The sequence below is a fragment of the Podarcis cretensis genome (genome assembly GCF_951804945.1).
Source record: "Podarcis cretensis genome assembly, chromosome: 14".
In the NCBI taxonomy this organism is placed as follows: Eukaryota; Metazoa; Chordata; class Lepidosauria; order Squamata; family Lacertidae; genus Podarcis; species Podarcis cretensis.
The window spans coordinates 55,296,160-55,323,626 of record NC_137183.1 but is presented as its reverse complement, the minus strand read 5'-3'; the positions used below and the strand labels follow the sequence as shown (position 1 = coordinate 55,323,626).

General features: G+C 55.2%; 1 protein-coding gene across 1 annotated transcript; it reads left to right on the top strand.

The window, feature by feature from the left end:
* Nucleotides 1-18: 18 nt before the first annotated feature.
* Nucleotides 19-27,467, top strand: GLIS2 (GLIS family zinc finger 2; the record flags this gene model as incomplete). The annotated part of the gene is made up of 7 exons (XM_079953859.1): nucleotides 19-581; nucleotides 22,140-22,386; nucleotides 22,509-22,690; nucleotides 24,287-24,463; nucleotides 24,564-24,697; nucleotides 25,510-25,628; nucleotides 26,698-27,467. The coding sequence occupies exons 2-7, from the start codon at nucleotides 22,218-22,220 to the stop codon at nucleotides 27,465-27,467; spliced, it is 1,551 nt and encodes a 516-aa protein (XP_079809985.1). The 5' UTR covers nucleotides 19-581; nucleotides 22,140-22,217.

Below are 27,467 nucleotides of genomic sequence, written 5' to 3'. Positions count from 1 at the left end.
TGCGTCTCCCTCTCTGCTCTCCCCCCTCCCCCTCGGCGGGGAAGTGGGCGGAGCCGGGAGGGGGCGGGCATGCGCCCCGTCCCTCTCCGCCCCCTCCGCGCGGTGAGAGGGAGGGAGGGGCGCCTCCTCTCCAGCCTTCGCAATGGAGACGTTGTCGGAGGCCGCCCCAAGCGGGTCCCTCTCCGCAGCCGCGCGCTCGTAAATCACGCGCGCCGGGAAGGGAAACACCCTCCGCGCGCCTGGCCTCCCCCCTCCCTCCCTCCCTCCGCGCAAGCAGGCGACCCCCTCGCTCCGCAGCCTCCGCCTCCCTCCCCTTCCCCGCCTCCCCAGGCGCAGATGTGGCGCTGCCGCGGCCCGCCCCGTCGGTGCCGGTGGGGGTGGCCGAGGCAGACGCCGGGCAGATCGCCTCCCGGAGGAGGAGGAGGAGGAGGAGGTCGCTGCTCCCGCCGGTGAGATCCCGCGCAGGGGAGCCGGGCGCGGACAAGACCAGGCCGGGGACCCCCAACCCGACCTGCGCCCGCCGCGCAGCGCCGCCGAGGGCGCGCACAAAGCCGCCTCCAGACGCCCCCGGCCCGGCCGAGGTAAGAAGGCGGCGCGCGGGTGGGGAGCGGGAGGCAGAATCCGGTCCCTGCAGAGGGTTTGGCAGCTGAGGGGCCTCCACCACCCCGTGACCCTTCCGAAGACAGGGCGACGGGGGTCCCTGGCGCTGGCAAAGGGACGGGGCGGGGGAGAGATGCGCGCCTGGCGGAGCGCTTGCTTCTCCCTTGGCGCTATTGTCCTTCTCGGCCACCTCCCCCCCCCCCCCGGGTGTATTTGATCCGCAACCGAGAGAGCTGCAGGGCGGCGGCGGCGGCGGCGTCCTCTGTCTTCTGCTCCCCCACCCTACATCCTCCGCCCTCCCCCGACGTCGCTGGGGGTCTCTGCACCATCCGGCGGGGGTGGGAGGAAGATATGCGAGGAATGCCAAGCGAGCTGGCGGGGGCACCTTCCTGCGCAGAGCGAACAGGCACCGAGCCCAGGGAGGGAGGGAGGGAGGGAAGCGGCGGGGGGGGGGAGAGCTGCCTCGCGTGAACCTGCCCTTCGACCCCCCCCTCCAGTCAAATATTAAAGGGAGGCAGAGTTAAGGAACGAGGACCTGCGGAAAGAGAGCAGAGCCGGATGGCAAAGCCACCAGGGGGCCTCTGAGAATGTGCAGAGCGCGCTCCTCCGTCGGCAGAGACCTGGGGCAGGACTAGCGGGCCAGAGGATGCCTCGGACAGGTAGCCCCCCGCCAGCACCTCTTTGTTTAGACAGGAGCCAGCGCCTCCGAGCTGCCAGGACGAGGCCCCCAGCTGGCAGGCTGTAGTGGAGATTCCGGCATTGCAGGGGGGGGGCCCTTCCAACTCGGATTCCAAGCCTCTTTTGTCAAGGGATGGTGCAGTCTGGCGGCTGCAGTGGGGGTTTGGGCCTGTGTCACCGGTGGGACTCCCACCACAAGGTCAGACAGGTCTGGATCTGGGGCAGACTTGAGACAGGGCCCTGGGGACTCACTCCCCATGTTTCTCCCCCCACATCACAGGGGCTTTCCAGAAGCATAACAAAGACGGGTCAGCGGCTTGGCATGCAGAAGGTCTCTGGCTCCCTCCCCACTGGCACCCCAGACAGGCTTGGAAATGACCCTTCCCAGGGAGCCCGCTGCTGCCAATCAGAGCCTGCATGACTGAGGTTGATGTGCTTGCCATGGAGGCCACGTTTGTCTGGGGCGGTGCAGGAAGTGGCTCTGTAGTGTGGAACCCCCTGCTCTGACCTTGCTGACAGTAAGGAGCACAGAGGAGTTGGGGCCTTCTCCCCGGATCATGCCCCTCCCTGCCTGGTCTTGGAGACGCTTCGCTCCTTGCTCAGCAGCAAAGGGGTCTTCCTCGACCTTGCAAGATCTCGGTGCATGTTTGGTTTTGAAGTCTTGCTTGACGGAACTGCAGTTTTGCATAGATTTTTTTAAAAAGGGGGTACACTTCAAAAAATGGAAAATGGCAAAGGGCACTTGGGAGTCCCTGCCCCCCCCAAACAACCTTTGGGCACAGCCTGGCAGACAAATAGCCTGGGTTAAGAATGATGCCACTGCCCAGGTTGGCAGCCAGGGGGCGCTGTGGCCTCAGAGGTGCCCTCCGTGTCTAGAGGACTTATCTCAAGCTGGGGATCTGCCCTCCTGCTTGACCTCCCCACTGGGATGGGGGGGGCACTTCTCCTGTTGGCAGGTACCTCTTCTCTGCCCTCCTTTGCCTGAGGAGCAGCAGCAGCAGCAGCAGAAAGTGATGCTCCCCAGGGGGCTCCCTTTGCCTAGCCTAATACTTGGGTCTATTTTCCTTCCGGCCTCCTTGCCTTCATCTCTCTCGGATCCAGGCCAAGAGTTTCATACTCCCCTCCCCAGAAGGGACCCCCTTCCCCTTCCTCTCCATCATCGCTGTCAGTTTGTTGCTTGCAGAGTCTGACTCGTGGGATCTGAATATTAGGATTCCCCTCCGGAAACCTCGGATTTTGCTTTGAACTTTGAACTCCACGCTGTTTCGATTCAGCCCACCTTCCCCAGAACTGGCTCTGCCCACTCGTCTACGCTGCCTGCCTGCTGCTGGTCTTTCAGCCCCTCAGCCCTGCGAGAGAAGCCCCCTGCCCCACAGATCTGGCTCCCTGCTTGCCAGTCCCATCCTTCCTGAAGGCCAAAACTGGCCAGAGTCGGCCACAAGGCAGAGCGGAGCCAGGAGGGGGGCATGTGAAGAAGGCGGCCATGCGCTGGCATGCGCTGGGTTGGCCAGAGGGGAGATGGGGGGAAGAAGAAGAGGAGGAGGAGGGTCCCAGCTGGCCATTATTGGGGCTGGAGTGAAGAAGAAGAAGAGGAGTTTGGATTTGATATCCCGCCTTTCACTCCCTTTAAGGAGTCTCAAAGCGGCTAACAATCTCCTTTCCCTTCCTCCCTTCCCTTCCCAAACACTCTGTGAGGTGAGTGGGGCTGAGAGACTTCAGAGAAGTGTGACTGGCCCAAGGTCACCCAGCAGCTGCATGTGGAGGAGCGGGGAAGCGAACCCGGTTCCCCAGATTACGTGACTACCACTCTGAACCACCACACCGCACTGGCTCTCAAGTGGTCTATTTAGCTTCAGCTTGCCACCCTGGGCAATATAATAAATGAGTTAAATTTGTAAAAACGCTGAAAACATTTTTGTTTAGACAAGCCCCCCCCCCCCCGAATGCGGATGTGTTTTTAGTTTATTCCTGGTTTTAATGTTCTGAATGTTCTAATTGTTTTCCCCCTGATGATCTTATTGTTCCGTTCTTTTCGTAAACTCCTTTGAAAATTTTATTTTTTTAACAATCAAGCGGTATATACATTTTCTTAAATAAAATAAATATCCTCCCTTGTGAACGTTTCGAAAGAGGAAGAGGTGCTGTTTAAAGCCAGCGGCAGTCGCCGCATCCCACTGCGGCCAGCCCTGGAAGCGAGTGAAGCCAGGGCACAGATCCATTTCCCCAGCGATCCCAAGCCCCAGCCTTATTGGACCTGGAGGCTGAGAAATCCTTGCCTTCTGAGATCTCTTCTCAGCCAGAGCTCATACTCCTAGATGCCTCGATCACCTTGCGACCAACTTTTCCCTCCCTAAACGCAAGAGCTGCTCCCCGTGGCTTTGGCCTCAGCGGTCGTCTCTGGGCCTTTCCTGTGGCTCTTCCTGGCCCCCGTTCAGGAACACCCAGCGGACATGTGCTCCCTCCTCCAAACATGGCTGCACCAACGGGCTGTCCTGTGTTATGGGCAGGACCTACCCAGATGGGGTCCCTTTCCAGCTGCAGGGAAACTGGAGCTGAGCTCTCCTGGGGGGCTCCCCCAGCGGGTGGGTGGGGGTGAGGTGACCATAGAGCACCATTTGCGTCTGATAGGCGATGTGTCCTGTTTGCATTTGTGCCAAAGGGCTGGCATTTCTGTGCAAGAGGGGGATTTCATGAGCAGGGACTTCCCAAGCTGTGGCACTGGGTCTTTTTGAGCATTAGAATTCTCTGGGTGTGCATATTAAATTTTAAAGAGCATGCTTGTAGTCCTCATGGCGTAGAAAGACTTGCAAATGTAGAAACTGTATCTGAAGAAGTGTGCATGCGCACGAAAGCTTATACCCAGAAAAAACTTAGTTGGTCTCTAAGGTGCTACTGGACAATTTTTTAAATTTATTTCAAATGTAGAAACAGTTGCTTGCAGACTAGAAAAGAACCATGGAGGCAGAGGCAGGACTTGCGTGTCCAGTTGCTAAAGACCTTGGCGCACACAGGCGCCAGGCCAGGCGAGTGGACAGATTTGGATCGCAGTCCCTGCAGTCTTTCCCCGTCCGGAGAAATGCGTTGCCCTCTCTAGGCTGGCAGATGCCCTGGGAAGCAGAAGACCTTGCTCAGCCACCAAGGCTTAAGGAGAACCTGGCTGCAGCTGGATCAGGCCAAAGGGGACCCACCTGGAGAGCTCAGCCAGTTGAGCATGTGCCTCTCAGTCTTGGGGTCCTGGGTTTGAGCCCCATGTTGGGTGAAAGATTCCTGCATAGCAGGGGGTTGGACTAGATGACCCTGGGGGGTCCCTGGCAACGCAACAAGTCTGTGATTCTCATAGCGGTCAATCGACTGTGGAGGCAGAGTCCAACCATCCTGGCTGGTAGCCCTCAGTAGCCCTTTCCCCGTCCTCTTTCAAAGCCACCCAAGTTGGGGGCCTTTGCTGTGTCCTGTGGGAGAGAGTTCCACCGTTTCACTCTGTGCTGCGTGAAAAAGTCCTCCTTCCCTTTTGCCTGTGCTGAGCCTCTCAGCCTGGGCTTCCTGGGATGAGCCCCCAAGTGTCTTTGTTTTGGGGGTGTCTGCTGTTTCCCCAAGGAGCAGAAAAGGCATCATAGAGGGTTTCTTCCCCCTCCGCTCCATTTTATCCTCACAACAGCTCTTGAGGAAGCTCAGGCTGAGAGTTGGTGACCGTCCGAACCTTTGCGCTTGGTGACCAAGTAGAGATTTGAACCCAGCACGCTCTGCTCTGAGCCTCCACCACTCACCCAGCGCTATATTTGCCTCTGCTCTTCCTCCAGGAAGCAGATCAGAGCTGTGTCTTTTATCCGAGGTGGCCCTTGGCTCCTGATGGGGAAGGAAAGCCAAAGGGTGCCCTTGGGGAAGACGGTGGAAAAGGAGGAAGCTGGTGCCCTTTCATGGGGCATCTGCTGCATCCTGCTTCATGGCAACGCCCCTCCCCACCCTTCTTGGAATATGCCCTGGCTCCTGTATTTGAGCTCTGGCACAAATGGATGCCCTGTGCTTCCGCAGGGATCCCTGGAGAGATATTTGCAGGGCGGCTGGGCTCCCTGGACCACCTTCCTCTCCCCTTCCCCATCTTCTTCTTCCTCCTCCTGTTTCTGTAGCCATCCCTTTATGCAGACCAGTCCTTCCTGCTGGCAGTTTCTCCCAGCGCACCAGGGCAAAAGTTCCCTCCTTTTCCCCATGACTGTGGCCCCTTGACCTCCTCCTCCTGCGCCACCCCCTCTCCCTCCCTCTCCCTCCCCCCCCCCAATTCCTGGCTGGCTTTGCATCACAGCTGCGGCTCTGCAGACAGCCTGGGGCCTGGCAGCCTCGCCTTGGCAGCTGCCCAGGTGGAATGCTCGGGATACCACTGGCTCCTTCTCAGCACGTCTTGCATCCAGCAAGGAGCCCAGCCTCCTGCGCTCTCTCTGTCTCTCTGGCTGTGTGCTGAGGTGGCAGAGGTGGCTGCTGCTCGGCTAAAGCAGAGGATGATCAGGGCAGAGGTGCCCGGGCAAGGCAGGCAGGAGCAGCAGCCTCCAAGATGGGCCCTGACCTGACCAGAGCCGGCCTCCAGCCATGGTCCTAGGCTGCTCTTTGAAGCTCAGGACGCGGGAGCCCACCCCACGTCCCCAACATCTGTCCGACACCAATGTCTCCTTGGGAACAGCTGGGCTGCCTTGTGGGCGGTGCCCTCTTCCTTTCTCTTTGTGAACTTTGGCTCCTCTCCCAAGGGCCCCAGCTGCAGGGAGAGAGAGAGGCCGGGCCGCCAAGGAGGATCTGCTTTCAGCCAGGCAAAAGTTCCTTGTCACTCACAATGCTCCCCCCTCCTCGGCCCTGGGGAGCAGCCCAGCCTCTGGTTCCGGAGAGAGGAGGGTCCAGTTTGGTTTGGAGCCCTGCTTGACCTGTCAGGAATGGATCAACTTACTTAATAAAAATCATAATAATTGTATTATTTAAATGCCGCCCATCTGAATGGGATGCCCCAGCCACTCTGGGAGGTTTCCAGCAAAATATCAAAATGCCACAAAACATTATTATTATTATTATTATTATTATTATTATTATTATTATCATTATTATTATTATTTAATACCCCGCCCATCTGGCTGGGCTTCCCCAGCCACTCTGGGTGGCTTCCAACAAAATATTAAAATACAGTAATGCATTAAACATTAAAAGACTTCCTTAGAAAAGGCTCCCTTCAGATGTCTTCTGAAAGTGGTATAGTTTATCTTCTTGACTTCTGGTGTGGCCTTTATAACCCGCCTTTTAGGACAGCTCCTTGCACCTGTCCTGGCCCCTGTCCTGGGTCCTTTAGCTGGGATTTCAGCAGTGCTGGGGGGTTGGACTGGATTACCCCAGGAGTCATTTCTGACTCGCCAGTCCTTTGATCTTATGCAAAGCCCTTAAATGTGACCTCAAGGGAGTTGCAAGCACCTTGGCCAAAACCACAGGTTGCTGGGGTGGGGGACATGCCTTCTTCTGGCCCTTAGCTTGGTCTGGATGAGAGCTGTGCTGGGAGAGATTGTCATTTCTGGCATCCCTCCCCTCCCCCTCCCCCCCCCCGGCCAGCTGCACAGCCATCAAGGCTGGAGTTCTGTGTTAGAAATTAGCCAGGCGCATCTTGCTACTAATGGTGCTGACCTTTAAAGACCTAAATAGCCTCGGTCCTCTATACCTGAAGGAGCATCTCTACCTCCATCATTCAGCCTGGACACTTAGATCCAGCGCCGAGGGTCTTCTGGTGGTCCCCCCCCCCCCGTGAGAAGTGAAGTTACAGGGAACCAGACAGAGGGCCTTCTCAGTAGCGGCGCCTGCCCTGTGGAACGCCCTCCCAGGAGATGTCAAGGCAATAAACAACTATTTTACTTTTAAAAGACAACTGAAGGCGGCCCTGTTTAGGGAAGTTTTTAATGTCTGATGCTGTATTGTTTTTAATATTCGGTTGGAAGCCGCCCAGAGTGGCTGGGGAAACCCAGCCAAATGGGCGGGGTATAAATAATAAATTGTTGTTGTTGTTGTTGTTTATTATGGTCCAAATGCAACCACCTAGAGTGGTACTTAGGTTGGCAACCACAGTTTAAATCCTCTGCTTTAGTCCATACTTAGTATTTTTTTCCATTTCCATTTCCAGTGTGGTGTAGTAGTTTAAAGCGGTAGCCTCGTAATCTGGGGAACCGGGTTCGCGTCTCCGCTCCTCCACCTGCAGCTGCTGGGTGACCTTGGGCCAGTCACACTTCTCTGAAGTCTCTCAGCCCCACTCACCTCACAGAGTGTTTGTTGTGGGGGAGGAAGGGAAAGGAGAATGTTAGCCGCTTTGAGACTCCTTAAAGGGAGTGATAAAGCGGGATATCAAATCCAAACTCCAACTCCTCCTCCTCCTCTTCTTTTCTTCTACCCCTTCTTCTTCTTCTCCTTATTCTTCTCCTTCTCCTTCTTGCACCCTGAGACAAGTGTGTTGTTCTAAGAGCAAACTACAGTCAAGCAACATAGCTGGAATCATACAGTCATGAAATTGCAGCATTGGAAGGGGCCCCGAGGGTCATCCAGTCCACCCCCGGTGAATAGACCGCTTTGGCAACCACAACTTAGCTTTAAGGGGCCGTTTGGTGCCTAGCACTGATGGAGGGTTCTTGAGCTGCGTGGATGTGGTGTTGCTTGTTTGTCCCTTGTCCCTGCGAGGGGCACACAGTCTCAAGGGTGTGTGCTGGTGCCAGGAGAACAGCACTTGTCTGGTCAGCCACAGCAGGTGGCAAGGGGCCAGCTGGGGTCAGCATGCCAGGCCAGGGAGGGGGAGGCAGTGTGTGTGGCCAGGCAGCTGTGGGCTGGCTCTGCCCTGCCTTCGGAGGTCTGTTGGATGAAGGGTAGAGGGCGGGAAGCCTCAGGGAGGGGCAGAGCCCAAATGGACCAGGGCAGGATCCAAGAGGCATAGCCTGGCCAGGACAGAGCGGAGGAGGAGGAGGAGGAATAGGCGGCACTTTGAAGAACTGGCTGCAAAGAGACACAGATATAAATAGAGTCCACCTCCAGCCCATCATGCGCAGCCTGGGCCTCGCTGGCTCTCCAGAATCTGCAACCACCTACAGAATCCCAAATAACAGCAGATGCTACCAACCAGAATTCCTTTTGCCCAAAGGGATGAGAGAATCAGTCAACAACTTGGGAAAGACTTTGTTGCAGTGCTGCTTGTTGTTTCGTATACGGCTGCAAATTTGTATGAGTTTAATACGGATAATAGTTGGGTCTGTTTTGTATCTTGTTGCCATGTTATGTAGTTTGTGTTTTTATGTTGTAAAGCACCTTGCAGGGCAGGATATGATTTTTAATAAATAACAATAACCACCTCTATTTATGGTATAGTTGTCCTGCGTTTTGGGCAGGGCCTCTTCCTGGTGCTACCTAGAAATGCCATTGGCTGCTGGCCCTGAGACCTTTGCATGCAAACAGGTGCTCAGCAGCTGAGCCCAACCCTTCCCACCTATGTTCCTGGCTACAGACTCAAGAAGGTTGCCTCAGTCCCCTGGAGGTCCCATTATAGCTGTGGTCAGAAGATGGATTTCCTCTGCCAGCTTCTCTGATCAACGTGAAAGGCCAGGGTCCAGGTCCTGCTGGGTCTTGCAGGATAGTAGTAGTAATAATAGTAATAATAATAATAATAATAATAATAATAATAATAATAATAAAAAATTATTTATACCCCACCTATCTGGCTGGGCTTCCCCAGCCACTCTGGGCGGCTTCCAACAAAGATTAAAAATACATTAAAATGTCACACATTAAAAACTTCCCTGAACAGCCTTCAAATGTCTTCTAAAAGTCTGGTAGTTGTTTTTCTCTTTGACGTCTGATGGGAGGGCGTTCCACAGGGCGGGTGCCACCACCGAGAAGGCCCTCTGCCTGGTTCCCTGTAACCTCACTTCTTGCAGGGAGGGAAACGCCAGAAGGCCCTTGGCGCTGGACCTCAGTGTCCAGGTAGAACGATGGGGGTGGAGATGCTCCTTCAGGTATACTAGTCGCCTGTTCTGCTTGGGTCTGGTCTGCCCACAGCAAGGCCCCGTCTTGAGGTCTGGAATTCAGGAGGCCGGTGCAGAGGGGCCTCTGGGGATCGAGAAGGAGAAGGAGGCCAGTCCTTTGCTCTTCCCTGTTGTGAGAAGACATTCAAATGTACAAAAGTCAGAAGAGGCTGGCTGCTGCTGCATCAAGCTCCGGGGACCCAGCTGGACCAGTGTCCTGTTCGCTGGGAAGCCAACAAGCAGGTTAGAAACTCAGATATATAAGCTAGGCCCCAAATGGCTCCTTAAAACAGGCTTACAGTCACCAAAATAGAATGCCTAGTTGCCATTTTGGGGCCAGGCTGCTCGATGCTCGTATTTTTCAATACAACTTTTTGGTTCCTGAAATTTGTTCTGAATGTGGACATAAAATACCATGGATAGAATTCCATAGGACGTTCTGCTGGTGTGTGAAAACGGTCAAGATCCAGGGATCCCCAGACATGCTGCTCCAGGTGGGGGAGACATCAGGCACCAACCTGCCGCCTGGGCATCTTCTCTCGATTGCAAGAGGCCGAGAGCCAGGTGCAAAATGTGCCTGGCGAATTTTGAACGCTGGCAACGAGACACCGCAAAGCGAAGCCCCCCCAAGCAGGGACTGGGCCTCACAGCTGTGATTCAGAAGCCTTGTTGCCAGGGTTCAAAATTCGCCAGGTGCCAGAGGTGCATTTTGCACCTGGCTATTGGCCACTTGCGACCAAGTGAAGATGCCCAGATGCCACCTGATGTCTCCACCTTCTGGAGGTGCCTGCCTGGGGATCCTTGGATCGGGACTGTTTTTACACATCAACAGCGCATTTTATCTGCATGATCAGAAAAAAATTCGGGAACCAAGCCATTTGGTTCCCAAATGGCAACTAGACATTCCGTTTTGGCGGCCATAACCCTGGTTTAAGGAGCCTTTTGGCGCCTAGCTTATGCATCCGAGTTTCTGACACTGCTTGCTGCCAACAGCTGCAGAGAGAGCCCTTGTGGCTCGTTGTCCCCGATAGTGTTACCCTCCCCGGAGCCGAGAAGCAATCAGGATGGCAGAGCAATCTCTCTCCCCTGCTCCGCGCTTGCAGCTCCCAGCAAACAGCATTCGGAAGCCGACTTTTTGCTCTGCTGGGCGAAGGTGGCTGCCCATCTGCCACAAAGGAAGATGACGGGGGTGGCTGAACTTTCAGCATGGCCTCACGCTGCGTGTGTCACAGGTCGGTGCCCCAGGTAGATGCTACCCCAAGGAAGACCAGCTGATGGGAGGGCCAGAAAGTGTCTTCTCGGAATGGGCACCAATAGTAGTAGTAATAATAATAATAATAATAATAATAATAATAATAAAAAAATTTATACCTCGCCCTTCTGGCTGGGTTTCCCCAGCCACTCTGGGCGGTTTCCAACAAAATATTAAAATACTGTGGTCTGTTAAACATTAAAAGCTTCCCTAAACAGGGTTGCCTTCAGATGTCTTCTACAAATCAGATAGTTGTTTCCTTGACATCTGATGGGAAGGCATTCCACAGGGCGGGTGCCACCACTGAGAAGGCCCTCTGCCTGGTTCCCTGTAGCTTCACTTCTCGCAGGGAGGGGACCGCCAGAAGGCCCTCGGAGGTGGACCTCAGTGTCTGGGCTGAATGATGGGGGTGGAATACTGGGCCAAGGCTGTTTAGGGCTTTCAAGGTCAGCACCAACACTTTGAATTGTGCTCAGAAACATACTGAGAGCCAATGTAGGTCTCTCAGGACCGGTGTTATGTAGTCTCAGCTGGAGGTCAGGCACCAGGTCTGAGAACCACGAGGCCCAGAGAGCATCCAGGAGGTTGCACCAGTGGTCTTCCTAGTGTGTGTGTGGGGGGGAGGGAAGCTCCTCTGCCTGCTCACTTGGAAGAGATTCGCACTCGCCACAGGCGAGGGAGAAAGAAAGAAAGGATTGTGTTCTTTGGCGGAGCAGAAGCTCCTGGCAGCTCCCTGACCACATCCAGCTCTTGCCTGGCTGCGATTGATATGAGTCAGGACAGGATGGAAGTGGCTTGAAGGGGGGGGCGGGATGGAGAGAAGGGTGTGTTGGGTCTGTTCATCAGGCACATTTCCTGTTCCTGTCTGGGGGGGGCTGCAGGAGGAGGGGCAGCCCTGAGCCTCAAAGTTTCCCACCCAGAGCCCCCAGCTGTCTCCCAGGCAGGCCCTGAACCGGCAACCCAATCCCTGGAGCAATGGGGGGGGGGAGGCCCAGAGGAGCCCGTGTCTGGGAGGCTGTGGGTCCTTCTGGGTCAAGGAGAGCATTCCAGCCTCTGTCTGGAGAAGGAGGGGCAGCTGCCGGCCAGCACTGGAGGGGCATCGTCACACAAGCTGCAGAGATGGAGGCAGCCTCCCCTTTTTCCCCAGGCCAGGAACCTCTCCTCCTCCTCCTCCTCCCCACGCCTTTGGCCCCAGGGTGGGGGCTGCCTGCACGCCCCCCCTGGAAATCGATAGAGGTGGCCCTCACCCATCCAGTTCCTCTGGATTCCAGGCTGGGAGGTTTGTTCCCAGGAATGTTGTGCTGGGGGCCAGTTTGGTTTGGCAGCCTCTGCTTCCAAGAGCAGCGTTGCCTCCAAAGCGCCCCACCCCAGCTGGCTCCCTGGAGCAGCTCAGGAATCCACTGGCTTTTGTGGGGGGGGGGCTGGGAGACTCGGGGCTTGCTTCGCACCTCGGTGGCAGCTGCACCCTGCCTCATTCCTGAGACTCCCTGCAAGGCTCTGCCAGGGTGGGCCAGACGTCCCCCCTCCGCCCAGCTCCTGCCTGGCCCCAGAATCAGAGGCAGATGTGGGTTCCTCTTGCAAACCTGCCTATATTTATTTGCTGCCCTGAACCCTCCCTCTCTGTCCTGCCCCTTGCAATGGGGGAACGCCAGCTTTCCTTCCCCAGCAAACGGCCTTGTGGAAATGGGGGGCATTCGCAGACCCCCTGGTGACCTGCCAGCTGTGGGAGTCTCTCCCCCCTCTCTTGGCTCTTCTGGCGAGAGGGAAGTGAGGGGATTGGGCTTGATCCCCAGCTGAACTTTGTTTCCCCTCCTGTGTGGGGCACAGGCCACAATCCCTTTGAACTGCGGTGGGGGGAGATATTGGGGAGTAAGTGGAGGGGGCTGGGTGGGCCTGGTTGTCAAGCAGGACTGGCTCCTGAGCTAAGGAGTGAGTGCAGGGACAGGTCCAGGGGGCCGCCTGAGCAAAGCCTCCTGGAGGGGCTTCTGCTATAATAATAATAATAATAATAATAATAATAATAATTTATTATTTATTCCCCGCCCAGCTGTCTAGGTTTCCCCAGCCACTCTGGGCAGTTTCAACATAATATTAAAATGCAATAATCTATTAAACATTAAAAGCTTCCCTAAACAGGGCTGCCTTCAGATGTCTTCTAAGAGTCAGATAGTTGTTGATTTCCTTGACATCTGATGGGAGGGTGTTCCACAGGGTGGGCGCCACTACCGAAAAGGCCCTCTGCCTGGTTCCCTGTAGCTTCACTTCTCGCAGGGAGGGAACTGCCAGAAGGCCCTCCGAGCTGGACCTCAGTGTCCGGGGGGTGGAGACGCTCCTTCAGGTCTACCCGGACCGAGGCCATTTAGGGCTTTCAAGGTCAACACCAACACTTTGAATTGTGCTCGGAAACGTACTGGGAGCCAATGTAGGTCTTTCAATACTGGTGTTATGAGGTCTCGGCGGCCGCCCCCAGTCACCAGTCTAGCTGCCGCATTCTGGATTAGTTGTAGTTCCTGCTGTCGGGTGGAGTGGGGTTTGTGATGGGGAAGGGCAGGGCTAGGCAAGGGGAGTGTGGTGTAGTGGTTGGAGTGTTGGACTAGGACCTGGGAGAGACTAGGGTTTGAATCTCCCCACTCAGTCATGAAGCTCACCGGGGGTGACCTTGTGGGGGGGGGGCAAGTCACTGCCTCTCTCAGACTAACCTGCCTCCCAGGGGCTTTGTGGAGATTAGGTGAGGAGGGGAATATTTGAGCTCCTGGGTAGCTCAGGTGGTTAAAGCATGGTGCTCATGAGGCCAAGGTTGTAGGTTTTCTGAATCCTCGAATGTTAGTGTTAGAAGGAACCCCAGGGGCCATCTAGTCCAACCCCCTGTGATGCATGGAACTCAACACTCCGTCTCCCATCCAGTCTGAAACCATACCTGACCCTGCTTAGCTTTGCAAAGGTGCTGCCAGTTTTATTGCTGCTATCCCCATACGGGACAGCTGCATATCCCTGCACTGCAGCGGGTTGGACTAGATGATCCTTGGGGTCCCTTCAGACAATTCTTTGATTGTATCCTTGGAGGTGGGCTATAAATGCAACATATAAATAAATGATTCAGTGGGCTCTTTCAGCAAAGGTGGCTGCTTCTCCCAGCGCCTGAGGCCAAGGGACCGGGCCAACGTGGCGTCACCCATTTCACTGCATCTCCTCTGAGTAGGACCTGGTGGGACACAGACCCAGGTGAGGGAGAATTAGGTGGCTGGTGGGATGCCTCTACATCTGCTTTGCTGCTTTATGTAACAAGGGAAACTGAGCTGCACAGGCTTCTCCCTCTCTCCCTCTGTGTAGAGGAATTGTTTTCACTCCGGCTTGTTTTTTCTGGCCCGAGCTGCCCTGGGGCGTTTTCGAGAGAGAGGCTGAGGAGGAGAAATGTCCCCGTATCAAATAAATAAGTAACTCTGGCCGAAGGAGAGGGTCCCAGAGGCTTCCTGTGGCCAGCGGAGCTCTGACCTGTCTTTGGAAGAGGCCAGGCTCCAATTCTCCGCTCTTGGCGAAAAGCCAAGGAGCCAGACAGGGTCCTCCTTGCCCTCGAGACCCCTTCTTATTTCAGGCACAGCCTTGCTGCCCCCCAGCCTGCTTCCAGGAGGGGTCAGCGAGGGGCACCCTGGGGGGGTGTCTTCCTATAGGGCCTGCAGCCGCCTGGGCCTTTGCCAAGGACAGCCTGCAGGATCCTGCCTCCCTTGTCTGCATGCAATTAAGCAGGGAAGTGGAGCAGCCTTTGGGGAGGGAGGGAGGGGGCCCCCTCTCCCCTCTCCCCTCTCCTTGCTGCAGCAGCAGCAGCAGCAGCTCCCCACCCACTTCCGCCCTCGCCTCCTTTCTAATGGATTCCTCTTGCAGCTGTGCGACCCCTCCAGCTGACACATGGCGGTGAGGGAGAGGAAAGGCCTCTTCCGCCACCACGCTTGGCCCCAGCCTGCCAGAGCTGCCTCCTGCCAGCTGCTCCTTCCAGGCAGAGTCCCCAGCAGGCCCCTCTCTCGGGTGGGGAGCAGGGGGAGGGAGGGCCCTCCACACCTCCCCTTGCACTGCTCTAACAGTTGGGGAGAATCCTGGGAACAGTAGTTTGCTAAGGGGACAAATCGCATGGAGATACAGTTTACACCATGGGTAGGCAAACTAAGGCCTGGGGGCCGAATCCGGCCCAAACACCTTCTCAATCCGGCCCGCAGGCAATCCGGGAATCAGCATGTTTTTACATGAGTAGAATGTGTCCTTTTATTTAAAATGCATCTCTGGGTTCTTTGTGGGGCATAGGAATTCATTCATTTCCCCCCTAAAACATAGTCTGGCCCCTGACAAGGTCTGAGGGATATTGGACTGGCCCCTGCTGAAAAAGTTTGCTGACCCCTGGTTTACATCACCCCTTTAGTTCCCAGCACTCTTCCTTATTGTCAAAGTGGTGTAGCACTGCTTTAAGCTTACAGACTAGAATAATAGAATCAAGTTGGAAGGGCCCCCCAAGGTCATCCATCCCAACCCCCTGCAATGCCGGAATCTCAGCTAAAGCGTCCATGACAGGTGGCCATTCCACCTCTGCTTAGAAACCTCCAAGGAAGGAGAGTCCACCATCTCCTAAGGGCAGGCATAGGCAAACTTGGCCCTCCAGATGTTCCCATCATCCTTGACCACTGGTCCTGTTAGCTAGGGATGATGGGAGTTGTAGTCCCAAAACATCTGGAGGGCCGAGTTTGCCTAAGGGAGTCTGCTTCCCTGCTCTCGCTTTTCAGAAACTTCTTCCTGATGCTTAGTCGGAACCTCGTCCCTTGCCACTTGAAGCCACTGGTTCGAGCCCTACCCTCCGGAGCGGGAGAAAACAAGCTTGCTCCATCTTCGGATATTTGAAAGAGGCTCTCCTGTCTCCCCTTTTCTTTAGCCTGGAATTTTAGGCGGATTTAGGGGAGCATGACGGGTGCAGAGCCTCCGGTGTGCTGTAGGGGGCGCCACAACTGTGGTTTAGAATGGAACATGAGCAGAGGAGAGCGCCTAATTTTGGCGTTGTGCAAGGCGCTGCTGACCCCAAGGTCCCCTACGGCTGTGGATGTGACCAGTCTTGCTGCCTGGGTTTGCGGCCTTCCTCTGCTGCCCCGGATGAGCCCCACCACAAGAGGCTGGAGGGCCTCCCCCCCCCCCGCTCTCTTGGTTGGTATCCCCCGCCTTTTGGCCCCAAGCCCTGGTTGGGGGCTGGGGGCACCAGGCCCCTCCTATTGTTATTTCAAATCATGAATTTGCCTCTGGCCTTAACCTTCGACACAGTCTTCTTCAAGGACACAAACACCATGGGAAAGGAGCATGAGACAAGAAAATTAAAATGTAAGACCAGTACAGGGAAAATAGTGTGTTTGTTTTTTTGAAATCATTTTTATTTGATTTTACAAACATAAATTTATAAATACATATCCGTGTATAGAGAATTCTCTGAATCTCGAGACTCCATGGGTCCTTTTGTCAACATCTTCAGCTGCATATTGTTGCATACTGTATATTTTATATCCATCCATATTATCCATAATGTTTGTTACATTACAAGTGAAATTAAAATCCTGCTAATGTTTTCATCTGGTTACAGTGGGGTCTCCTAAGTAAATTATAAACTTCTCCCATTCTTTTTTAAAGTTTTTGTCCTCTTGGTTCCTGAAATGGGGAAACTAGTTTGCTACGTTTTATTTATTTATTTCATAAAGTTTACATAAAACAATAAAGTTGTGGGTTGTTGTTTTTTTAAAAAAATACTTCAAAATCTACTAAAAATCAGATTAAAATTCACACTAGCATTTCTAAACACCCGGGCTTATCTAAACAATGTTTTTAGCTGGTGCTGAAAATGGTACAGCATATCAGTCAGCAGGGAGTTCCAACGTTCAGGTACCTCCACACCAAGTGAAGGGGTTGTTACCATTGTGAAACTGGTACGTGGCACCTGTAGCCAATTCTGCCAATCAAAACAGTCTACTGGCCATCTATTGGTTAAGGTGATCTAGCAGGGTAGACTGGTCCCCAGCTGTTAAGAGCTTTATATACTTGAACCTGGCCCATACTGACCTGGCAGCTCCTGGGCGCTGGCGGGGTGAGCCCAGAGGGAGGGTCCCTGCCCCAAGGTGCAGAACCCCATCTGCAGAACCCCATGGAGGGTGTGGGGAGGGCACCTTGCACTCCTTCAGTTCAGCTGGGTTGGTGGTAGCTGGCAGGAGAGCTCAGCCTCAGAGCAAGGGTCCATCTCCTCCCTGGGAGGTTTTGACGCAGAGACTGGATGGCCATCTGTCATGGATGCTTTAGTTTAAATTCCCGCATTTCAGGGGGTGGACTAGATGACTCTTGGAGAACCCTTCCAGCTACCATTCTAGGATTGTGGGATTCTCTCATGTCAGAAGGTGATGACTATTCCTTCCTTGGTGGTTTGTAAAATGAGGCTGCATTTTAAATTGCATTTTAACCTGTATTTTAAATTGCCCCCCCCCCATTATGTTTTTACTGTGATTTTATTGGTGTTAGCCTCCCTGAGCCCGGCTCTGGCCGGGGAGGGCGGGGTATAAATAAAATTTTATTATTATTATTAAGCAGAGGTTGGACAGCCACCTGTCAGGGACCTTTGAGCTGAGATTCCTTCACAGCAGGGAGTTCATAGAATCATATAATAGTGGAGTTTGACTAAATTACCCTCTACTGCCCTTTCCATCATAATTCTAAGATTCTGTGCCATTTTAAAGTGTGGTGTCTTGTGGGGGGGGGGTTATTCTGTTGCTTTAATTTTGATTATGTCTTTTGTGGTTCTATGTTTTGATTTTATTTTGTGAACCGCTCTTAAACGCCCAGGGAATAGGGCGGTATATAAAATAATAATAATAATAATAATAATAATAATAATAATAATAATAACAACAACAACAACAACGATGTCTTAGCCCAGAAATGTGCTGACTCCACCGCCGACGGCGCTTTTGTTTCGAGGGTGGACAGTCCGGGAGGGGGGGGGCAGGATGCGCTTTCATGCAGCCGCCTCTGACCTCCCAGCGCGCGGGTGGGCCGCCCCGCACACCGAGGCCGTCGGGGCCCCTCTGCCTCGCAGGCGTCGGCCCGGCGGGGGCTCCTGCCTGGGCCTGCCCCCCCCCCCCGTGCTCCGGCTCCGCGGGAGGCGCTGCCGCATTCCTGCGCGTCTGAGCCGCTGCCGCCTGCCGTGGCGCGGTGCCAGCCAGGCAGGGAGGGCAGGAGGCGGCCTCCGCCAGCCGGGAGGGGGGTGGGCGAGGGAGCAGGTGCCACCTGGAGGTTGCCGGAGAGGGGAAGGCTCCGGCTCCCGGCTCCCGGCCCCACAACCCCCAGCGACCCTCCGCTGGCCGCTTTGGCTTCCTTGCGCTCGCTGCCCGCGCGCCCCGTCGCGTCCTGCGCCTCCATTCATGCGCTCTTGGCAGCGGCAGTAGCCGGGCGTTCCCGGGCTGCCTGGGGAGGCAGGCGGGGCCGGAGCCGAAGGAAAACAGACCGAGCCGCAGCCCTGCCCAGCCCGTCGCTGGGCACTTGGCAGCCGGGCCAGCGAGCTTGGCGGGAGTCCCCGTCGAGGCAGAGGCAGCTCGGGGTCACGCAGGGCGTGGGGACCTCGCCGCCCGGTGCTCCGGGAGGGAAAAGACGAGGCAGGCGGGCGCCCCTGAGCATACGCAGAGTGCCTTGACCCAACTCTCCGCAGGGCGGGGCTTCTGGACGAGGGCTCACTTTGTTCCCGGAGCTGCGTGGAAGATGCGGCGCGCCGGGTCTTGAGCAAGTCGCCCGAGCTGAGTCTTCCCTCTCCTCCGGTTGTGCCGTCGGGCAAGGAAGGGGCAGGGCGGGGCCCGACAAATCTTGGAGGTCTGGGGGGAGGCTTCCTTCTTGCCGCCGCCCGCTACTTCCCTCCCTTTCCCCTCTGGGTGGATGTCCCCAAAAAGCGCATCCCTCTCTCCAAGCTGCTGGAGAAGGCAGGAGGGCTGGTGACTTCTGTGGAATTGGGGCCCCTATGCCTAAGGAGGTGCTGGAGGTGACTCTTGAGAGTCCCACGGACTGCAAGAAGATCAAACCTCTCCATTCTGAAGGAAATCAGCCCTGAGTGCTCACCGGAAGGACAGATCCTGAAGCTGAGGCTCCAAGACTTTGGCCACCTGGTGATGAGAAGACTCCCTAGAAAAGACCCTGATGTTGGGAAAGATGGAGGGCACAAGGAGAAGGGGACGACACAGGACAAGATGGTTGGAAGCTACCAGAATGAGTCTGACCAAGCTGCAGGAGGCAGTGGAAGACAGGAGTGCCTGGCGTGCTCTGGTCCAGGGGGTCACGAAGAGGCGGACACGACTAAACAACAACAATGCCTAAGGAGGCACAGGGGAACTGGCAGGTAGACACCCCCCCTTGACTGCCAGGACTCATAAATCCCACCCCGAAGCCCCCCTTTTCATCCATGTTCTCGGCGATTCTGCTCCTGGGACCTTCAGAGCAGCCTCCATCCTTGTGAAAAGAGGAGGCGGCAGCAACGGAAAGGGGGGTGCGCTGCCCCCCATCAGCATCCCAGATGGGTTTTAGCCCTGTGTCCCCCGTGAGGAAGGTCTCCTGGACAAGTGTCAGTAGAAGCATCTGGACTAAGCCAGGGATGGAGCCACGTGTGGACCTCCCGGTGTTTGGACTCCCAGGGTGTCAGATGGTGATGAAGATGATGGGCGCTGGTGTCTAACAACATCCGGGCCTTAGGCAGCCCCCTCCCCTTCAAAGCAGGGAGAGACAACATGACTCCCACTCCCAGGTGTGGGGCATAACCTCTGGCCCTTAGCAGAGCTGATGGGAGCTGCCGTCCAACCACACCTGGAGAGCCAGCGCAGGTGAAGGACATGGGGAGAACCTGCATGAGGGATGAGGCCAGTGGCCAGTGGGGTGCCTCAATAGGAGACCCACAAGCAGGGACCGGCACAGATTTAGGGGGTGCAAGAAGGAGGGGGATCACCCTAACCCCACAGAGCATTCACGTGAGCGCCATGTTGAAGGCAACACCCGTTATTTCTAACTCAGATTATTTGTCCTTCATTAATTGATAAATAGCATGAATGTGATTTTGTGGAATTGGGGTGTTTATTGGAGCCTCAATGGAATGGAAATAACTTGCCTTTATGAACCAATAGTCTTCCACCAGGGCTACTGGGGCACATTCCTCTAGATAAGAATGTCAAGCATTTTTTTTAAAAAAAGACCCCCCCTTCCCAAATTTCCACACCCTTTCCTGCCCCACATACAATTTACACTCCCATGAATTTACAGAGGGGGTATTTCTGTCAATTTCCTTTGCAACACCGAGCCCAAAAGCATAACTGCGGCTACAGAGGTGAAGGCCTGTTGGGGGGCGGGGAACCACATAAAAATTGGGCTGGAAAATGTGTTTCCCAATTTTTCAAAACCCCCCCCCCCAATTTTTCAGAAAAGAATTGATTCCCCCCCCCCGCCCCGGTGAGGAGATAGTGGCACTCTGCACATGTGTAATGATACGCTTTCCTAAATAAGTGCTATACAAGTCCTACTGCGATGAAAACGGCGAGGTTAAAAATTGCCGCCCTCCCAAATCACACATTGCCTGTCACCCATGAGAGTAGCATTTCTTATTTAATTTGAAACCTGTGGTGCTAATTGAAATGGATATTGATGGCAAGAGACGGCAAGTGTGAGTGGATAAACCGTTAGAGGAAAATTGGACGAGAGAGGCTGAAAGACTCCCCCCCCCCCCCGCCAGCCTTGCCTCACCAGTAAACAATTTGTGTGGCTGGTTACCAGTGGGGTGGGCTCTAGCTGTGTCTGCTGAAAGTCCCAGGCAGGATCTGGAGCGAAAGCCCCCCCCCCCTTGCCCTGCCCAGGTGAGCAGCTGGCAGGAGGTCTGCAGACCAGCAGGATGCACCCATCACATCTCCCGGTGCCCGCATGGGGCAGAAACACTCCAGTTGTGCCAAGGTCTTTGTGCAGTCATTTTTTTAAGACCCGGGAGGGAAGGAAGAAGCGAAGTTTGGGGCCCAGAGCAAGACAAGGGAGGCAGGCTCCCTTGTGACTCTTTGATCTGCCAGCCTCGAGGGGAGGGGCAGAGCGACTTTGTTCTCTGCTGCTGCTGGTGGTGGTGGGGAGCCCTGTGACCAATGCCCTCTGCCAGCCTTTCCTGGAGCAGCTGCTGCCCCCTGCTGGCCAGTTCTGGGGAGCTACAAACCCACATTGTTGTTGTTGAGTCGTTTAGTCGTGTCCGCCTCTTCGCGACCCCCTGGACCAGAGCACGCCAGGCCCTCCTGTCTTCCACTGCCTCCCGCAGTTTGGTCAAACGCATGCTGGTAGTTTCAAGAACACTGTCCCACCATCTCGTCCTCCCTTCAGTCGTCCCCTTCTCCTTGTGCCCTCCATCTTTCCCAACATCGGGGTCTTTTCCAGGGAGTCTTCTCTTCTCATGAGGTGGCCAAAGTACTGGAGCCTCAGCTTCACAATCTGTCCTTCCAGGGAGCACTCAGGGCTGATTCCCTTCAGAATGGAGAGGTTTGATCTTCTTGCAGTCCATGGGACTCTCAAGAGTCTCCTCCAGCACCACAATTCAAAAGCATCCATTCTTCGGCGATCAGCCTTCTTTATGGTCCAGCTCTCACTTCCATACATCACTACTGGGAAAACCATAGCTTTAACTATACGGACCTTTGTTGGCAAGGTGATGTCTCTGCTTTTTAAGATGCTGTCTAGGTTTGTCATTGCTTTTCTCCCACATAATGGGTTTTAAAAACCTCCACTGAGAGTCCAATCAGCATATTTCCTTTCCTGATGCCCAGCGGGAGCATGTGGGACCTGGGGCCTGATCCAGAGTGGTGCAGCTGCTCCAGCTTCTCCCTCTCTCTCTCTCTCTCTCTCTCTCTCTCTCTCTCTCTCTCTTAATATTTTTATTAGGAATTTAAATACAACATATTAGCTTACAACATATCATCCTTAGTTCCCCCCCCATTCACCCCCCCATAAAACATCCCCCCCCCCCGAATTCCCTCAGTTCAAATCTCTGGTTTCTCTATAGATGCTATTCTCTGCATGTTACAAAATTGTATAAATCCTTAATTTATCTGACTAGTTATTATCAATAAAAAGTTTGTGAGTGTTTATTCAAAGCCTGCCAAGGAGTCCAGTTCACTTTGTTGCTTCTTCAAATACTTTGTAAAAGGTTCCCATTCATCTTTAAAGTCACAGTTATCCTTGTCCCGTAATTTGTGTGTCGATTTTGCCAGTTCTGCATAGTCCATCAGTTTCTCTTGCCATAGTTCTTTAGTCGGGGTTTCCTTGTTCTTCCATCCTTTGCTATTAAGACTCTCGCTGCCATTGTCGCATACATGAAGGTATTTCTCAATTTCCTTGGCAGGTCTTTTCCTACAATCTCTAACAGAAATGCTTCAGGTTTCTTAGCAAATGTTAGATGGAACATTTTCTTCAATTCATTGTATATCATTTCCCAATTTTTTAAAATTTCATTACAATCCCACCACATATGGTAAAATGTCCCCTCCTTTTCCTTACCCCCCCCCTCTCTCTCTCTCTCTGTCATATACCAGGTTGAGGAGCCCCTCGAAGCATCATCCTCCTCCCCCCTCCCCAACTGACAAGAGTGGCCTTCTCCCTGGCCACTCGCCATGCATTCCCTCGACGAGCCGCTGGACCTCAAGCTGAGCATCTCCAAGCTCCAGGCGGCACAAGCCAAGGGCAACCAGACCCTGGGTGGCTCCAGGCCCCGATCCTTCCGCCAGGACTTCCGGATCTGGGAGGAGAGCAGCCCCGACTCGCCTCATTCCCCACTCGACGGTGAGTGGCCAATGGGTGGGGGGCAGATGCGAAGGGAGGCTCTGCTGGAGTCGTGGAACTCGGGCGGGGCCGGGGAGTGCAGGGAGGAGCTTCTTCATTGCATCTCTCCCCCTCCTTTGCAGGCCTCCAGTTGCACCCCAAATGCCATGACAAGAGGGACACCCGCTTCTCCTCCACCCCCACCATCGACCTGAGCCTCTCTCCTCCTCCTCCTCCCGGCCTGGACTCCCCCGGCGGGGGCCGCGCCTCGCTCTCCCCCGACAGGCAAAGCGGCGGGGAGTTGGTGAGCTCCTCCGCCCTGCGGGTGAGTTGCTGGGGGCAGAGGAGGTTGCTGTGCCCCAGGGTCCTGCGCTAGGGATGTGTCCCCTATTCTGGCCCATGTAGGACCACTCTGGATAGTTAGCCTTGGTGAAGACTTGACGTTTTCATCTCCAGAAAAGTTTTTGATTTGAGTTTCCATTAATGTTGTATTTTAATCTTGTTTTTAAGTTGTATGTCAATCAATCTGTTTTTATATTGGGTGTTAGCTGCCCTGAGCCTGGTCTAGGCTGGGGAGGGCGGGGTATAAATAAAATTTATTATTATTATTTATTATTATTATTACTACGTGGGTGGCAGCCGAGTGGCAAAAATGCTCTGGCACCTTCCCTGGCAGCAACCCAGTGAGGCAGCTGAATGGGAGACAAGGGAACTCTCAAGGACCAGACCATGTGGAACTCCAGGCCACTGAGAGGAAGCCAGACTCTGGCTGAGCTGGGAGGGCAGGGGTTGGGCTAGATGACCCATGGGGTCCCGTCCAACTCTGCAGTTCTATGGGTCTCCTGCAGGGGTGGGTGGGCATCCTCTCAAGTGGCAGATGGGGGGATAGATGGGGAGGGGGAGCCTCCTGACTTGCCCACCTTTGCCATTCCTCGCCAAAATAGGAACCTGCAACCTGTCACATAAAGTAATTGTTGTTATATTTAAATATTTATATGCCACCCATCTGACTGGGTTTCCCCAGCCACTCTGGGCAGCTTCCAACCAATTAAAACATCAAGCACAGTAAAACATCAAACATTAAAAACTGCCCTAAACACGGCTGCCTTCAGAAGTCTTCTAAAATTCAGATAGTTGTTTATTTCCTTGACATCTGATGGGAGGGCAGTCGCCAACACCGAGAAGGCGCTCTGCCTGGTTCCCTGTAACCTCACTTCTCACAGGGAGGGAACCGCCAGAAGGCATTCAGAGCTGGACCTCAGTGTCCGGGCAGAACGATGGGGGTGGAGATGCTCCTTCAGGTATACTGGGCCGAGGCCATTTAGGGCTTTCAAGGTCAGCACCAATACTTTGAATTGTGCTCAGAAACGTACTAGGAGCCAATGTAGGTCTTTAAAGGACCAGTGTTCTATGGTCTTGGCAGCCTCTCCCAGTCACCAGTCAAACTGCTGCATTCTGGATTAGTTGTAGTTTCCGGGTCACCTTCAAAGGTATCTCCACGCAGAGCGCATGGCAGTAGTCCAAGCGGGAGATAACTAGAGCATGCACCACTCTGGTGAGACAGTCTGTGGACAGGTAGGGTCTCATCCTGCGTACCAAATGGAGCTGGTACACAGCTGCCCTGGACACATAATTGACCTGCACATCAATGGACAGCTGTGAGTCCAAAATGATTCCCAGGCTGCACCCCTGGTCCTTCAGGGGCACAGTTATCCAATTCAGGACCAGGGAGTCCTCCATACCTGCCCGCCCCCTGTCCCCCAAACAGTACTTCTGTCTTGTCAAGATTCCTCCTCAATCCATTGACTGCCATCCCAGCATTCCCAGGCTTTGTGAGCCAGACCATCAAGCCCTCTGCATTGCCAGAAAAATGCAGGGGACCATTCTGTTCCTTTCCAACCGCCCCTCCTCGTCCCCCCAGGACCTCCAGTCCCTGCGCTACATCGATGGCCTCCGCAGCTCCTTCCAGTTCTTCCTGCCCCTCAACTCGGGGGGTGCCTTGCACCTGCCTGCCTCAGCCTTCCTGGGGGGCCCCAAAGAGAAGCGCCTCTCTGCAGAGATGCCCCTGCAGAAGCAGCTGGTGTGCCGGTGGTCAAAGGTGAGCCGTGCCTTTGGGGTGGGGGCGCCTCTCCCTCCAGGGCCCTGCTGGTCTCTGTTGAGGCTGAAGCCCACCCCTCCTCTGCTTCTTCCTTCTCCAGTGCAACCAGCCCTTTGACCTGCTGCAAGACCTCGTGGACCACGTCAACGACTTCCACGTGAAGCCGGAGAAGGACGCCGGCTACTGCTGCCACTGGGAGGGCTGCGCTCGCCACGGAAGGGGCTTCAATGCCAGGTAAGCAAACTGCTCACTGCCTAGGCATCTGGTGAATGGGAGAGAGCCCTGGTCCTCCCTCAAGGGGCCTGCAGGCTTCCTTCCCAGGGACCATGCGCAGCAGGCGGAGGAGCGAGACGGAGAGCAGCATCTCCTGTAGAGCTGTGCTGAGCAGACATCCAGGCAGCTTCTGGCATTGCTGGACGCGGGTGCCAGCTGCAGGCTGACAGCACCTCGGGTGGGCACCACATTGGCTACCCGTGGCTCAGAAGAGGGGGGGCAGCAAAACCCCTCATGTTTGAGCTCCCCAAATTTGCTTGGCTTGCGCAGAGCACAAGGCTCCCCTTTAAGACTTTGGGAGAATTTTCAAGTCAGGCTGCCCATTTTGGTTAGCATGGGGCTGGGGGTGGAAAGCCCTTCATTAACCCCGTGGTTCTTGGATGGTGGATCCCCAGGGCGAGGCTGCTGCCGGCGGTGCCCCTTCCCTCCAGGACAGCCTTTGGGAACTTTCCAAAGAATGGAGGAAGCCGCCTTGGTTTAGGGCCTCCTGCTTAGAGGACGCTGTCTCTCTCTTCCCCCCTGGCAGCCCCCTGGCTGTGGGGAGGGAGACAGAGCCTCAGGAGTGGCCAAGCAGGGGGGGGGGAGCCTGGGGCACCTCCCTGCTTTGTTTGGCTCTGGACTCGCCCCAGCAGTCTGCAGCGCCAACAGTCGGGGTGACCATGGCAGCCGCAGATTCTTTGCCCCTGTTGAAAGCACTCTGGGAAGAAGTCTCTGCTCTCCTCCTCCTTCCCCCCCCCCCGCCATCTTGACGGGCTCCTTCCTTCCCTCCCCAGGTACAAGATGCTGATCCACATCCGCACGCACACCAATGAAAAGCCCCACCGCTGCCCCACCTGCAACAAGAGCTTCTCTCGGCTGGAAAACCTGAAGATCCACAACCGCTCCCACACAGGTGAGTCTTGAGGCCAGGGAGGTGGGCGCACTTTTGCAAGCCCCTCGGGCAGAGTCCAGGTGTCCCTTCTGAGCAGAGCAGCTGCCTTGCAGGGGACAGACGGACGACAAAGCTTTCCAGGAAGATTGGGAAAGTTCACGGGGGAGGAGAGGGCTATGGAAGACTATTAGCTGCAGCAACTATGCTTCTGAATATCAGTTGCTGGAAACCACAGAAGGGGAGAGTTGCTCTCGTGCTCCAATCCCGATTGCTGGCTTCCCACAGGCACCTGGGTGGCCACTGGGAGAAAAGCCCTACTCTCATGTTCCTATAGAATCCTAGAAGTGAGGCAGGGGGCGGGACCCCCATCTAGCCCAACCTCCTGCAATGCAGAATTACGTTCCTAAACCTCTGACTTCCAAGTCTCGCTGCCCTCTCTCCTTGGGAGAATCTGAGATGCTGGTGGCTGTCAACTAGAGTCTGCCATCTATAGTTTGGAGTGTGCCACAGTTTGGAGAAGAACTTTCCAGACGTTTAATGTTGGTGACACGCTTTGTAGACGTGCATCATTTTGTGACACAGAAATTCAGTTTTACAGTCAAACCTTGGTTCTCGAACAGCTCCGTTTTGGAATGTTTCGGCTCCCGAACGCCGAAAACCTGGAAGTAAATGCTTTTTTTGGAACCCAAATAGATGAGTACAATAAGTTGCATCTCGGAAGTTGAACGTGCTTCTGGAACAGATTATGTTTGACATCTGAGGTTTGACTGTACTAGAAAACTGGAGGTTAAACCCCTTTCCAGCCCTGGGAGGAGTGTGAGGAGCGTTAGTGTGACACACTTAAACACTGCAACCAACACACTAACATGTCACGACACACAGTTTGGAAAGCTCTAGTTTAGAGTGCCTTCTGGGCCAGCTCTTTGCGATCTATTGAAGGATGAAGGGAGCACAAAACGATGGCCTCGCCAGGCTCCATCCTGGCACCTTCAGTTGTTCTCAAGAGGCCGACAGCAGGTGCAAATTTCGATTGCTGGTTTCAAGGAAGCCTTTCCCTTACTATTCCGTGTGTCCCTTCCTCCCCCCGCAGGCGAGAAGCCCTACATCTGCCCCTACGAAGGCTGCAGCAAGCGCTACTCCAACTCGAGCGACCGCTTCAAGCACACTCGCACACACTACGTGGACAAGCCCTACTACTGCAAGATGCCCGGCTGCCACAAGCGCTACACAGACCCCAGCTCCCTCCGCAAGCACATCAAGGCGCACGGCCACTTCATCTCGCACGAGCAGCAGGAGCTGCTGCAGCTGCAGCCGGCCCCCAAGCCCTCCCTGGCGGCCCCCGCGGACGTGCCTTACCTCAACGGGGCGCAGATCATCATCCCCAACCCCGCCGCCCTCTTCGGCAGCCACGGCCTGCCCCTCCCGCTGGCCCCCGCCCCACTGGACCTCAGCGCCCTGGCCTGCGGGGGGCTGGCCGGCCTCCACAGCCCCGTCCTGGCGCCCCTCAACCTGGCCAAGAACCCCCTGCTCGCCTCGCCCTTCGCTGCCAGCAGCCTGGGGCTGCCCGTCGTCTCCTTGCTGGCGGGGGCCGCCTCCGCCAAGGCCCTGCCCGAGAGGAGCGCGGCACGGCCTGGCAAAGGCGGCGGGGGTGGGCAGGGGCCGCCGCAGAGCTGCAAGGAAGCCAGCGGGAGGACTGAGCGGGGCCGGGGGGGCACAGAGGGCCTCTCGCTGCTGCCTGCGGGGGGCGCCCTAGACCTCTCCACCGGCATGAACTCGGCGGGCAGCTCGGAGGGCCTGCCGCCCGGTTGGGTGGTCATCCCCACAGGCTCCGTGTTGCTGAAGCAGGCTGTGGTGAACTGA